The following is a 14,987-nucleotide window of genomic DNA, read 5'->3' on the forward strand; positions in this document are numbered from 1 at the left end:
GTTCTGGTTGGCAGGGCCGTGCTCAGTAAATCTTTATTCCACGTGTCTGCTGATTGGTGGGGCTATCCCTGTTAGTTGTTTGGCTCGAGGCAACCCAGTCCTGGAGTCCACAGCTCTGTGGTAGGGCTCAGTGGCAGCCTCCTAAAGGACTTATGTCAACACGCACCTCCCAGGACTGATGCCGCCAGTGCCCGTGACCTGTGGCAGGCACCATTGACCCGTGCCTGCGCAGGGACCCGCACACTCGCAGGCGGGCCTGGCTCAGTCCCTTGCGGGGTCAGTGCTCCTCTCCCCTGGGTCCTGGTGTGCATTTGGTTTTGTTTGTACCCTCTCTGTTTCTCCCAGTCCTGTGCAAGTTCTGTAATCAAATGCCACTGTTCCTCCAAGTCAGATTCCCGGGGATCCCCAGTCCCTTGGCTGGATCCCCAGCTTGAGGAATCTGCTGTGGGGTGTAGAGCATTTGCAACAGTTTGAGAACTTCCTTGATATTACTGTTCTTCAGTTTGTGGGTCACCCACACGGCGGGTATGGGATTTGACTTTTAACGTGATTGTGCCCCTCCTACCGTCTCTTTGAGGCTCCTCCGGTGTCCTTGGACGTGGGGTGGAGGTCAGCTACCCTGGCCTGATTTCACTGCTCACAGTGCCAAGACCAGAGGAGCTGGGGGACCTCCTCAAGGTCGCTACTTTGGGGGAGAGCAGAGCAGAGTCAGTCTCCCTAGGCTTCCCCATGCCTGGCTGTCTCTGGGCAGGTGGGGGTGTTCGCTAGCTTCCCCCCAGGTGTTATCCTCTCCTCCGCTTGGCCGGGCTCTGCAGGGAGAGCAGAGTGAGCAGGGAGCGGAGCTCTGAGAAGAGGGAGCAGGGCATGGGGGTCTGTGCACGGATGAGGGAGGCGGTGAAGGCGTGCGCTGAGACTGGACTGAGAAGGAATGCTGTTCTCATGAGGTTTGTTACTTCAGGAGGATGGAGCTCTGCTTGGAGCTGGGGCCCCGGGCAGCGTCCGGCTCACGGCGCGTCTGTGCCTGGGGTCTCCCTCCGAGGGCTTCTCCTCTGGGGCAAAGGGGCTGTAAGAGCGGGTGTGTAAAGCTGTCACAGGGCGGGGGAGACTCCTTTATTCTTGTGAGTGTGGGCAGTTCCGCCCTCTGTGAGGCTCGTGCCCTTGGTCCTGGCACCGTGCTTGCCTCCTCTGCAGAGCTGGGCCTTCCTCAGGCCATGCCTGCCCAGGGGAATGAGGTCTCCAGCTGTGGGATTTCAGAGAGGTTCCCTGTGAGGAGCACCCCCGGGTGAGTCTCCCGTAACTGGCAGCTCCCTTCCGCTTGTCCTCCTCTGTCGCTATTCCACTGGCTCTCGAGCATCTGCCGTTGGCCGGACACAGGCAGCCATTCGGGCGACGGTGGAGGACAAGAAGCTACATTTCTGTGGTCCCTCACCTCAAGAGTCTCCGGTTCAGGGAGGTTTGCCCTCGGGTTGACATCACAACACAGTGTGGAGAGTCCTGCCATGGACGCCTGCACCGAGGCAGCGGACCGGCCTAGTGAAGGGCGTGTCCCTGGGCGACTGTGGACTTGGGCCTCAGTGGCCGAGCAGGGGTGTCAGCTGGAGACACAGGAGCACAGGCTCAGTGCTCTTAAACGGATGTGTACGTTCCGGAACCGTCTGGCTTCAGCTGCTCCTGAGCACAGGCTCGGTGCTCTTAAACGGACGTGTACGTTCCGGAACCGTCTGGCTTCAGCTGCTCCTGAGCACAGGCTCTGTGCTCTTAAACGAACGTGTACATTCCGGAACCGTCTGGCTTCAGCTGCTCCTGAGCACAGGCTCTGTGCTCTTAAACGAACGTGTACATTCCGGAACCGTCTGGCTTCAGCTGCTCCTGAGCACAGGCTCTGTGCTCTTAAACGAACGTGTACGTTCCGGAACCGTCTGGCTTCAGCTGCTCCTGAGCACAGGCTCGGTGCTCTTAAACGGACGTGTACGTTCTGGAACCGTCTGGCTTCAGCTGCTCCTGCCGCAGCAGGTGTGGCTGTGCCAGGGGCACCCTAAGCGGCGCTCTGAGTGTTGTTCCCGTTATTCACACCCTCCTGACTGGCCTCAGCAGGCCCCGGGGCTGCATTTCAGACGACCCTGGACGCGGGGCAGCACATCCCCTGCTGTGCGCTTCCCCTGCCCCGCTTGTGGGTGAGCGCTTTCCTCACCTCCCGTCTGGTCTCCTCACGGAGCACACGGGCCTCCGTCCGTCTGCCTCTGCCGTCCGTGTGCCCTGGTGACACCTTGGTGCGCGCCATGAGCGTGAGGAACAGGGGTTTTGACAGAGGCCCAGAGATGCTGCCTGAGTGGTGTTGCGCTCAGAGCACGGTGGGCCTGGCCCCATGGGGAACTTGCCGTGCCGGTGCTCCCAACGGGCTCACCACTGCCTCCCAGCAGGCGGGGGACGGTCCTCCTAGTAACAGAGGAACAGGATGACTGATCGTCCTCCCGGGGGGAGCCAGCCCTGCTTCATTCCCTCCCCCCGACCCGAGCCAGGGGCGTGTGGCCTGGCTTCCAGTGCCCAGCGTCCTCTCAGCGAAGCAGGCCCCCAGCGCCGTGCGGCCCCCTGGATGCCAGGCCCAGTAGGGCCGTGGCCCACGGCGCACTGAGGCTCTGACTCTCTCTCCTCTGTTTTTCCTCCCAGGCTGCCTGTTTGAAGATGGCCTCTGCAGACCTGCTGAGACCTGTGTGAACGGTAAGTGCCAGCCCACGGTGACTCCAAGGCTGGCTTCACTACACGCAGGGGGGTCCTGGGTGGGCTCATGTTTGATTCTTCCGAGCGCGTGCAGACATTGGCCTCGGCACCTCAGGCACTGACGGGGGTCAGGCCAGAGCGCCCACCAGGCCCTCTGCACGCAGGGCCCCAGGCGTGCCGTGAGGCCCAGTGTGAGACGGGGTCGCCTCTCCCCAGCAGTGAGTGTTTGCAAGGTGGGCTCTGTCCCTGCCTGCCTCCAGCTGCATCCTCCCCACCTGCGTGGGCGCCCCAGATGCACCCAGCTCTCTGTGCCAACCAGGGGCCTGCAGGCAGAGCCCATGAGTGGGATGTGCCCCTGGGACCCTTTGGTCCAGTGCAGGCTCTGCCCCACCACCTCCGAGCTGGCTTGTCTGCCAGGCCCCCAGGCACGCTGTCAAGGGCCTGAAGGCCAAGACCCAGGGGCAGCTAGGCCAGCGTCCTGGCGAGAAAGTCCCACTCGGAGCCCGTGGACGGGGGGCTGAGACAGCTGTGTGTGCGTCCTCGCGGCGAACGTGCCCGGGGGACCACGCCGATGGGCTGGACGGCTCTGTTTTGTGTTCGTTCTTTGTGGGGAGAACTCTGCAGATTGTGGCGAGTACTGACCTGGGCTGGAGGCTGCAGCAGCTGTGTGATGGGAGCCCACCCAGGTCGGGCCGTTGCACACTGGCCGGCCTGAGCACCTCCTCACCACAGCTGCACGGGTGGGCCTCTCGCTGGGCCCCAGCACGGCTCCTCCTGCTTACACCTCGTGAAGCTTTTATCTGGAGGCAGCTTTTGAAAAAATAATTTATTAAAAAAGAAGCATCATCTGCCCTGACTTGGTGAAGTTGGATTCTAAAAGAAACAGGTGTGTGTTTAGTGTGAGTGCAGGCTCGGGTGGATCGGCAGCGTGAACGCTGCAGCTCGGAGCCTCCCCTGTCCCCAGCGGGGAGCAGGCCCGCAGCTGCCATGGCTCCCGCGGGCCGTCCTTCCCCCGAACCTCCACTTGCCTCCCTGGTGTGGAGGGTGCTGACGTTATGTAACAGAGTAGCTCTGAGTTATGTGGAAACAGAAGGCAATTTAAGTGTAAACAGAAACACGTGGGCCTTGACTTATGGAGACAGCCGGTGTTCGATATTCCTCCGGTCCAGTTGAGGGCCCACTGTGGCCTGACCAAGCGAGGGGACAGCAGCGAGCAGGGATGGAAGGTGCTGGCCCGGCTCGTGACCCCGGGTGAGGCTGCAGGGCTCAGCCTGGCCGGGGGTATGGGGGGCATTAACGGACATTGAAGTCCCTTTGCATCCCTTCGTTTATTAAAGTGGTCCTGTGTTACTTTTACAATAAGACTCATCTAATAAAGATGTTGCAGCATCTGCTGAGCTGACTCTGAGAGGCAGGTCTGGCTCGGGCCTGCCGCCGTGGGTGCTGACTGAGTGGGCACAGCCCCCAGCTGCCGCCCAGAGCAGCCCTGGGGAGCCACGGACCCTGTTCTGGCCGCAGGGGGGAGCTTCTCGGCAGAAATGTGCTGGGTGTCTGAGGTGGGTGGGCAGAAGGACAGACTGCGTTCAGTTAGGGCTGGCACTGTGGGTGGTAACGGGGCGAGAACCTGGGCAGGGAACAGCTCCCCAAGTACAGTGATGAACTGCAGGAGGCCCGGAGAGGAGGAGCAGAGGCTGGGGCTGGGAAGGGCCTCCAGGACAGCACCCGGCTCACGGAACGGCGTCTGTCCCACGACAGCCGCTCACGGGGCTGGCAGGCAGGGCCTCCGAGCTGGGAGGAGCCTGGGTCAGCTCTCAGGGCAGCCCACCTTCTTCTCGAGCTGGCCTTTCTGGGGTCTCGAACACGCGGCCTCTGGTCCTCAGGGCACGGACCCCCAGGCTTGTAAACGACCGCTCTCCCTCCCTCCCCCTTCTTCTTTCCTTCTGAAGCTTTCTCGAAAGAAGCAGACCAAATCAGTAACTTTGTCGGAAGCTCTCGGAACACTTTTCTCCATGTTAATGTTTGGTGACCACAGGTGGAGTTTGCCAGCTGCTGCTGTGAGCTGCTGTGAGCTGCTGTGCATCCAGTATGTCTTGGCAAGTTTGATAAACGGGGCTATTCTGTTCTATTGCACTGGAAAGACAGAATAGGAAGGAGCTTTAATTTAACAACCTGGAGACTATGAAAAAGTACGGCCAGTCTGAAAAACAGATTAGGTCGGAGCAATAGAATTGATGTGGTCTGAATCACGGGCCTTGAACCGAGAGCCTGGCGAGGCCTTGTGGTCCCGACACCCCAGGCCGCAGGCGGAGGCTCCGGGCTCAGCGCTGGTGGCTGCTGGCTCTGGGAGGAGCAGCATGTGGAGGGGCTGCTCGGTGTTCCCCACCACCGGCTCTGAAGGCTGACTTTGAAGCTTGATGGGGTTCCCATGGAATGGCTTCACAAAGCCCGCTTTGTGAGAGCCGTTCCCACCTTGTTTCAGGAAGGTCACGCTCCCGTTTTGGCTTCTGCTGTTGAGGTGATAAAAGCAGTGCTGAGAAATGGTCGGCTTCCCTGGATGATAATATCCTGACTGGGCTTCTAGACGCCAAGGAGGTAGAGTTGGTGATGAGTTGTCTGGATGCATCTCAGGCTCACGGCGCTTGGTTAGGGATGCTACGGCTGTGGCCTTCCCAGCGCTGTTCTGTCAGCAGGATACAGAGGCCAGCCGGTGGGTCTGGCCCTCACCAGTGGGCCCTCCTCACGGTCTGCTCCGGCGAGTCCGCCCTGCAGCAGCTCTTCAGGGTTAGGCTGCAGTCTCTGCGAGACGCTGGGGCATATCCGAGGAGACCCTGTGCTGGGAGACAACGGCTGGGGGCCAGCCCCCTCCTCCCTACAAAGCGCTCGCTGACCTTACTGTGGTGGAGACAGCAGATGAGACCAGTCATGTGCCCCCAGGACCAGGGGGAGGTGCAGGGTTTGAATATTCTGAAGTCTGTCAGTTCGGGGCAGCCCGGCTGCTGTCCTGATCCATGCTGCTCACGTCCTCTGAGAGGGGTTTTCCTTGAAAAGTTCCTGAATCATGGGAGAGAAGTTGTGTCCATCTGTCTGCAGTTTGCCCAGATGGAGGGGTGGCATCTGTAACCTGGGGGCGTTTTCAACTGTCCCTCGAGTCCACTTGTTTGCACCAGAGAAGCGACTCCTCTAAGGAAGCACATTCTCGAGCCGTGTCCTCGGCCTTTCAGGCTCATCTCCTCCCTTCCCTGTGTCCTGGGTCCTTGATGGTGCCCTGCTCTTTCTGCAGAGGAGGGGCTTGGGGAAGAGGCTGTGTCCCGGCCCAGGAAAGCATCAGGTGGGCAAGTGCCTGGGAACGTGAGCCCTGAGTAGTGATGCGAGTGCTTTTGCCTCAGCCGCCCGGGCCCAGAGGGAGGGCTCGTCCCCGCCACTGGTCTGCAGACAGCCTGAGCTGACCTGGGGCACTGAGTTGTGGGAATGTTTTCACCGCAGCCAGGCGTTTCCTCACGAGAAAGATCTAGCAGGGAGCGCACGGAAGGGCCTCACCTGTCTCGTCCCGGGAGGGCGTGGGTCCACGGCTCTGCGGGCAGGACCTGGCTCCAGCCACAGCTGCCCAGACGTGTGTGGCTGGGAGGCTTGTTCCCCTCCCAGATCCCAGTTAATCACAACTCAGGGGAATGAATGGGGATTAATTACTGAGTTAAACGGTGCGAAGCAGAGTTTAATTTGGCATGTTAACAGGAAAAAAATGCCATTTCGAGCCTCACATGAATGACTGGAGATGAGTTGCAATTGATGCGGCTCCATTTGAGCGGCTGCCACACACAGGAACACACACGTGTCCGCACGCGCACGCAGCTGGCGTGCCCGCAGGCGCCCTGGGCTCCGAGGGTCCCTTTGCTGCTGTCCCTCAGGCTCGGCTCCTGCAGGACCGGTCTTCTCACTCCTCGTTACCTGGCTACCCTTGCATCGCAGCTCAGGAGCCAGGAAGCTGCCCCGGGAAGTGCCCTGCTTTCCTCCGTCTCTGCCTCTGGGGTGGCTGTTGGGCCATCTTGCAGGAGGCAAGTTCTCGTTCCCCTCCCCTCAGCGGCCCTGGGCCCTGAATTCCCAGGGAGCCCCTGGGCCGCCTCTTCCTGCTCCTGGGCGGGCGTTTCTGGGGGACTAGAGATGCCCCTGTGTCGGAGGTTGATGACTCGCTTCTTTGCGTCTCATGGGTGGCTCCCAGCACGACTGGTGTGACCCTCGTGTTCGGATCTGGTGTGTTTTGTCACCACAGTAACCAGTCCTGGAGGGGACCGGGGTGTTTTATTGTTCTGAGTAAACAAGAGAGGACACTCCCCTTGCGTAAAAGTGTAGCTCCAGACCTTGCTGTCTGTGGCCTTCCCTGGGGTCAGGGGCTAAGGAGGCAAGCTCCTGAGGGTCCACCCTGCATAGGGCGGGGGGGAGTGCCCTGATCCCAGACGCTCCAGCAGACTGCCGAGCAGCCTCACCTAGCCTGTGCCGCCGCCACTGCGGGACTCGGTCGGCCCCACAGAGTGCATCTGTGTGCTTCGGGTTTTGGGGTGCTGTCCGAGGTCCCTGCTGCGTCCCCTGCTCCCAGGGCACACAGGCGGCTGCAGCAGCCGCTCCCGGCTCTCCATCAGTGCTCGTCCCAGGGGGCAGTTAGACGGTCCCTCTGGGGCCTTCGCCTCCCCAGGCCTCTCGAGGGATTCCTTCCGCGGGACACGCATTCTATCAGGACACGCCCCTGATGGGACACGTCCTCTATCAGGACACGCCTTCTGTCTGGACACGCCCTCTGTTGGGACACACCCTCCAGCCAAGCAGCCCATTCTTTCCCAGCGCCCACTGCCCCCCTGCCTACCCATCCCCCACCCGGGAGTCCCCCTCCCCACGGAAGAACGAGGGGAGATGGGAGGTGGCGTTGCCATTTCCCAGTGGAATGCCACCTCTGAGGGGAGCACCCTGTTGGGGTGCGTGTGTGTCTTAAGATGCTTTTGAAATGTTATTTCTTCCTTCTGCACCAGTTTCCAGACTGACTTACCAGTTAGCCCAATTAACTTTTCACGGTCTTTAATTATAAACACAGGAGAGGATAATGAACTGTCTAGCAGATGAAACCTGCTTGCACGTTTTCCATTGTATCCCAACCAGGGCTGTTTAGGGCGTTCTGTGGGGAAAGTTACCTTGAGGCGCCAGTTATGGACAGCGTCTCCTGTGAGGCCCAGGGTCCTGGGTCCGCCCGTGATCTCAGCGCGTGACGGCTTCTTGGTGGATGTGCAGTCTGTGCGGACTCCCGAGGCGCTGTGGCTCCTTCCCTTGGGTCAGGGTTTGCCATGGTGATGTCCAGTGGGCCACACTGCTGGGCTCCGTGCAGGCGGGTGAGGGCATGAGAACCACCCCCCCCCCATGCCCACCAGGGCTTCCTTTCTGGCCTGAGTCTCTGCTCATCGATCCTCTGGTTTCGGTTTTGGTCTTATAAGTACTAGGTCTTGGTGTCTACTTAAGAGCATCACCGACGTAAAGAAGAGAGCTGTTGGGCAGGTGCTTCGGGGGCCTGGGTGGAGCAAGTTAAGCCAAGTAGACTTTGTCAGGGCCAAGATGCTTCCCTGTTTGAGCTGTTTATTGAAGTGGTACCTGCCTTGCAGTTTTTTTTCTTTTCCTTTCAAATGCTTAAAAATGTGGTTTTTAAGATACTTATGGCAACCTGGTTTTTTCCTGCATTAATATTTAAAATAACATTTTTTCCCCCAGTTTGTCATTGTCAACTGTTAGATGGTTGGATAATCTGAGCTGTCTCTCAAAGCCAAAATTGGAGTTCTAATTAGCTCATTTCAAATGAATCTGGATTTTCTGAGGCTATGACCATGTCTTCCTCGAGAGCCCTGTGTCTGCATTTCTGTGCTTTAGGAAGTGTCCACTGCTCAGAGTGGGCATCCTTTCCTCTCCCAGCCCCTGCCCCATCCAGTTGCCATGGTGATTGTAGCATGTCGCGTTGGGTGCAGGACTGCGGTGTGGCCCCGTCTGCAGATGCGCCTTCTCCCCTGCCGAGTGCAGATGACGTGGGCACGTGCCCTCTCGGCTCTGTGTAACGTCAGCCTGCCCCTCTTGGAGCTGTCCCAGGCGTGGGCTTCTGCTTACCCACCCTGCCCACACTCACACCCTGAAGCGGCTCCTTATGGAGACAGTTGCTTGTCGCTCTTGAGGACGGCTGTGGGTTTGCAGCAGGGAGGGTGTTAAAGTTTTAACATATTTTCATGGCTGCTCCTTCTCCGCTTGTAGGACCTTGAGCCTAGAATTGCCGAAATCTTGAGAGAAATGTGCTAAATCCTCCTTCAGTTTTGGTTCGTTTCGCCGGAGGTGTTGGAGGAGCCTGGGAGCTGACACTGGGGCTCTTGATGTTTTTAGCCGTGACCAGAGGCTGGGTGAGCAGTGTGCACGGTGTGACCAGAGGCTGGAATGTGCCCATAGTCATGCCACTGTGAAAAGCACAAACGTCTGTATTTTTAAAGCAAAATTTTATACTAAACTTGAGTCCTAGAGATTATATGTTTGTATTTTTAAAAAGCTTTTATTTTTGGTCTATGGGTAACCGTATGGGGCCTCGTTTCAGTGGTTCGGCCAGTGCTCTGTTGGTCAGTGGTCAGCAGCTAGCTCTGGGCAAGCTGTGTTGACTTGCAGTCAGTTTCTGTGGCCTAAGCTTGGCCACTGGGCTGATTTCCAGCCAGTGCGGCTCCACCCTGGGGCAGCTGGGGAAACGCCATCAGGAGCCGTGGCCGCCCCCAGGAGCCTCTGCCTGCCTGGGACACTGGATGCACAGGTTTCACAGGGCGGGTCTGCAGAGGGTCAGCTGGCGGCTGGGTAACAGCAGAGGTCTCTGCCGCCCCCAACTCAGGAGTGACCCCACAGTCGAGCCGGGTGGGGCTGTTTTGGAACGTGCCCTGAGCCTGGGAGGGAGTCTGAGTGGACCCGCGCCCCACATCTGTCCTGGACCTGAAACAGCGTCACTGGCATCGGTGTGCTTGTAGGAGGCTTTGTGCTTTTCTGAGTGTTTTACGCACAGACCTCCCTGGACTATCTCAGCATCCCTGAGAGAGTCTTTCCTCCTGAGAGAACTTCGTCCTCATTTAGTGGATGGCAGACCTGACCTCTTGAATTTGGGTGAAGGGGTCAGAATCAAATCTAGAACCAGGGCCGACCCACCGTCCCCCAGCTGAGCTCAGTGTTTGCTTCTCACGACGGCACAGCGGGTGTTGGGGTCAGCATTGTGGGTTTGCCACTTAGGGATCTGCAGATGCTGCTGCGGCAAGGAAATGGTCATCTGTGGTGAGTGGGTGTTGCAGCGAGAATGACCGCGTTGCAAGCACCTTCACAAGGGCCTGGGGCCTGGCTGGAAGCACCAGCCGGGCGAGCTGCCAACTGGTGTCATCTTGTTCCCTGAAGGCAGATTCTGATGACGGAATGAGCTGGGAGCCCCACGCTCACCCAAACCCCAGAGAGATCCTGGGCCGGGGCACGCGTCACCCGGGTCTCGGTTGCTTCCGCTCTCATAAATATTAATCAGAGGAAACCTCCTGTGGAAGGGCCTCCCGTTTATTCATTTGGCTTGAAATCGGTTTTGTTAATGGGTTTAAACTTGTTCTCAGAATTGGAAGAAATCGCCGAGACTGGAAGCCAGGTGATACTGTGGGTGGGAGAGACCCTGTGGGCACAGCCTGTGGCCAGCCTGGGGCTTTGTCAGGAGGCCGGCTCCGTGCAGACCTCCCCCGTCCTCTAGGAAACGCTCAGTGGCTCCGTCATCTTCCAGGGAGGAGGCGCTTCCTCAGCTGCCCTCGGTGAGGTCCGACAGGGGCCAGTTTACTTTCCTGTTGTTTTCTCCTTTTTGGAAAAAAGTATCAGCTCCGATTTTTGCTTAGAGTAGAACTGATCCCCTGGGAGTACTTGGAGAGAAAGAGGGGGAAGCATGATGGCCTGAAGGCCTCTTGGTGGTGGGGCCGGTCCACACAGACCCCAGGCTCCCCAGATCCTCATCCCCCCCCACCCCACCCTGCTGCTCTGGGTCCGTGGAAGTTAGGCCAGCTCAAGGTCAAGTGTCCAGGTTTTTAAACATTGTGATGCGGTGAAGAGATTGGAAGTAGTACAAGATTAATGGATGCATTAAAATAGCGATTACCCAGGCTGTGGTCCAGACGTGGATTGGCTTTATCAAGACTGATGACCAGGGTTTTATGTCCTGGAGCAGCCAGTCTAACAGAACGTGGGCAGTCTGGACACCCCGCGGGTCCAGGCCCCTTCCCACAGTGCTGCCCGGTCTTCAGGGATCCCTGGCTGCCCGGGTGGGCTCACCTGGGATGGAGCAGGCCCTTCCCACCCCCGCGCCTACTCTGCTCACCCAGCAGCAGGCACCCCACACCTTCCTACAGTTCTGTGTGATGTAAAAATCCATGGAGACTCACGCTTAGGGTTAGTGTCTGTACGTGACCCTCTCCCAGTGACGGGGGTCCTGAGCTTCCTCCCCGCCTGGTCATCAGCACCGGCCGTCACCTGGCCCTCCCCGGCCTGTGCCTCCTGCTCTGTTGCTGAGCCCTGTTCTGTTGGGGGTCTTGAGCTTCCTCCTGTAGTGATGGGGGTCCTGAGCTTCCTCCCCTCCTGGTCATTGGCACCAGCTGTCACCTGGCCCTCCCCGGCCCGCGCCTCCTGTTCTGATGCTGAGCCCTGGTCTGTCAGTGCATGGGCCGTTTCCGGTGGTTTTCAGTGTTTGGCTGTGGTAGGAGGGCCCCTGGGAACACCCTGCATGGGCCTTTGGGGGCTTGCTGATGTCCTTCTGGAGGAGGAGGCGGGGCTTGTCTTGGGGTACCTACCTGGGAAGTTCCCTTGAGTCAGGTTACTGGAGATTCTGGTAAGATGCAGAAATGTAAGAAATAAAAGACAGATTATCCCACAGGCCACTAGGAAATCATGCAGTTGGGAAAACCCACCATAGGATTGCGTTTTGGACAGTCTTAGTTCTTCAGTAAAACAGAATAAATTGTATGTTCCCAGCTGTTGGAATAGAACACTGTGACCTTATTCGATTATAACCTGTGTCCAAATGGAATTCTTCCACGTCTACTTTACATTTTCCAGCATCAGACCTTGTTCCGATGGGAGGAAACCCCCCACGCCTTTGCTTACCACTGGCCAGGGCCTCTCCCTCACTTGCCCAGTGGACTGAACAAGTGCTCTGAAGGCAGTCTGATGGCTCGCAGGATGCAGCTGTTCTCATCTGCTTTGGGGAACAGAAACGCGCTCCAGCGTTGCCCAGAGCGCTGAGGGTCCTGGGGACGGGGAGGGTGTCAGTTCACGTGCCCAAGCCCAGGTCGCCAGCCCCACCTCTGGTCTGACCGACTGGCCTCGGGGCCATCAGCCTCCACGTCACGTGTCTCCTTCTGCCCAGTGGCTGGGGTTGGGGGCCCGGGCTGCCGACGGCAGTGTCCGCAGGCTGGCCGGCTCTTCCCTGCCACAGACAGAGGTGCGTCAGCAGCTTGCATTTGGTTTCTCTACTCTTTAGAAGGAATCGCCAACAAAACAACTAGACCCAAACTTTGAAAACACTTTTTACTTTGTATAGGGGTGCAGTGACTGGGCACATGCGCAGGCAGCACGCGCCAACTGACAGCGTGGTGACAGCTTCAGCTGCACAGCGAAGGGGTCAGCTACAGACACACAGGCGCGCCTCTCCCGGGCCGCGCGCCACTCCCGGGCCCCAGTCTTCACATTTTGCGTCTGTTCACTGTGGATTGATGTTTTTATCTTCTTAATCTGAAGGCTGATGCCATTGATTGGTGTGTGTGTGTGCGTAAGGACTTAAGCGCACACACGGTTGTCCTGATTTCTGAGGCACAGACAGAATGGACTGAGAGTCAGAACACTCAGGGCCAGTCTAGGCTCTGCCGCCAGCCTTTCCTTGGCTTGCTATTTAAGTGAATTCTTCATGGAAGGAGCTTTCTCCTCCTTGGAAAGAGCCCGTTTCCTTACCTGTAAAATGAGGTTTGACTACGTCATGGTGTGTAGCTCCATCAGGAGTTGCCAACCATGGCTGTGCAGTGAGGCTTTTACACAACTGATGGCCAGGCATTGCCAGGGCTGGGGAGAGGGGATTGGCATCAGCTCTTTCCTTTCCTGTTTTAAAACTCCCTGAAGCGGTTCTAGCGCACAGCCATAGCTGAGAAGCACTGGGCCAGATGATTCCTAAGAAACCTTCCAACCCTGAAAATTCCTTGACATCTGCACTGAAATGCCAGCTGTGCTCTGTGCAACACAGCCATGCATGTGGAGGGCAGTTCAGTCTCCTCAGTATTACTTGTACGGTTTGCTCGAAAGAGCATCATTAGCATAGAAGATAGTTCTCTTGTGGACGTGCAAATCAGTGCGCATGACGAGTCCGCCATTTAAGAAATTGCAGATTCCAACGCAAGACCGTCTTAGGTAAATAACCCTAGTCCAAGTTGACAGTATTCTACACTTCGTTATTTAGGATATTTGCCCAAAACACAGAAGACTGTAAATAGCTGTAAGTATTATTAACACCTGCACAGTGTTTTATAATTTATGGGAGATTTTGTACACTTTATTTCACTTAGGCCTCAAAATGCCAGTTGCACCGTAGACAGGCTGCTTGTCCGGCTCTTTGCTCAGGTAGAGACAGGATAGGGTGCCTGGCAGAGCAGGGATGTAAACAGTTGGCACGACTCAGTGTAACCCGACCCCCAACAACGCCAGACCTGGTGCGGGGCTGCCAGGTCTTTGGCAGTAGAGTTACCTACATTCTGGAGGCCGGTGACTCAAACGTGTGCTGTGGGAAGCGAGGGAGGGAGTGCCGTGCTGAGTGTGTGTCCTTCCTGTCGCTGCACAAAGCACCATCCAACAGAGACCCTCGGGGAGGGCAGGGACCGGGTCAGGGTCTGAAACATCGTCCAACAGAGAGACCCCAGGGGAGAGAGCAGGGCGCCTGGGTCAGGGTCTGAAACATTGTCCAACGGAGAGAGCCCGGGGGGAGGGCAGGGCGCCTGGGTCAGCATCTGAAACATCATGCAACAGAGAGACCCCAGGGGAGAGGGCAGGGCGCCCGGGTCAGGGTCTGAAAGTAGGGCCCCAAGCGAGCAGCCTCAGTGTGACCTGGGAGCTCTACGCAGGAGCCTCGGGAGGTCAGAGGCCCTCTGCCCAATCCCCCTGGTGCCCACGTGCAGCACCTGTGGGCCAGCCCTCAGCGGGCATCTGCTGGAGACCACATACTCAGGGCCGTGTCTGGTGCATGGGATCTGTCACCAGTCTGGGCTCGCTGTGTGTGTGGCTTCCGGTCTGTCTGCCCCTAGAGCGTGAGCCGCACGGCGGGGCCTTGACTGTCCGGCTCACTGACATTCCTGGGCATCTACGGCAGTGCCCGTGGCAGAGCTGGTCACAGCAGATGTCACTTTATTTTGTGTTCATGGGACGTGGCGCTTTAAACTTTCCCTCAGTTAACTTTATCAAAGTGATGCATGTGCATGGTTTAAGCAGTCAGTTACATGAGGTTCTAATAGAGCCAGAACACTCTGCCGGCCTGCCCAGGCCGCCCACCCGCGCGCACCGCCTGGCGGTCCAGCCTGGTGACCACTGTGTATTCACGGTGTGCGCTTCCGCCCTGGTCACCGGGGTCGCTGGTCCTCCTCTTGCTCCTGTTGTAACAGAGCAGGACCCTGTGGGGCCTTCCCAGAACAGACTCTGCACCCTCGCCCCAGTCTTCTGTTTGCATTTTGTCTGTAGAAAAGCTTTGAAGAATAAATTTAATCAGAAAAGTCAGAAAATGCAGAAACAAAGAGAAACAGTCAAAATGAAATAATAATGTTGTTCAGTTGCTCAGTCGTATCTGACTTTTTGCAACCCCATAGACTACAGCACGCCAGGCTTCCCTGTCTTTCACTGTCTCCCAGAGCTTGCTCAAACTCATGTCCGTTGAGTCGGTGATGCCATCCAACCACTTCATCCTCTGTCGTCCCCTTCTCCTTTTGCCCTCAATCTTTCCCATCATTAGGGTTTTTTCCAATAAGTCAGCTGTTCCCATCAGTTGGTAAGTATTGGAGTTTCAGCTTCAGCATCAGTCCTTCCAGTGAACACTCAGGACTGGTCTCCTTTAGGATGGACTGGTTGGATCTCCTTACAGTTCAAGGGACTCTCAAGAGTCTTCTCCAACACCACAGTTCAAAAGCATCAATTCTTCGGTGCTCAGCTTTCTTCACAGTCCAACTCTCACATCCATA

The 14,987-nt window shown here is 57.6% G+C and overlaps 1 protein-coding gene across 2 annotated transcripts in view; it reads left to right on the top strand.

Annotated features, from left to right (window-relative positions):
- PTPRN2 (protein tyrosine phosphatase receptor type N2) overlaps positions 1-14,987 on the top strand; it is a 607,146-nt gene that overhangs the window by 68,959 nt on the left and 523,200 nt on the right. For both annotated transcript variants that reach the window (XM_086394674.1, XM_086394675.1), the window contains exon 2: positions 2,668-2,718. In XM_086394674.1, the coding sequence (XP_086250800.1) occupies positions 2,668-2,718 (51 nt within the window). The remainder of the gene's footprint in view (positions 1-2,667; positions 2,719-14,987) is intronic.

The sequence above is a fragment of the Bos grunniens genome, chromosome 4, assembly GCF_055505025.1.
Source record: "Bos grunniens cultivar Pamir isolate PY7600 chromosome 4, Bosgru_T2T1.0, whole genome shotgun sequence".
NCBI lineage: Eukaryota > Metazoa > Chordata > Mammalia > Artiodactyla > Bovidae > Bos > Bos grunniens.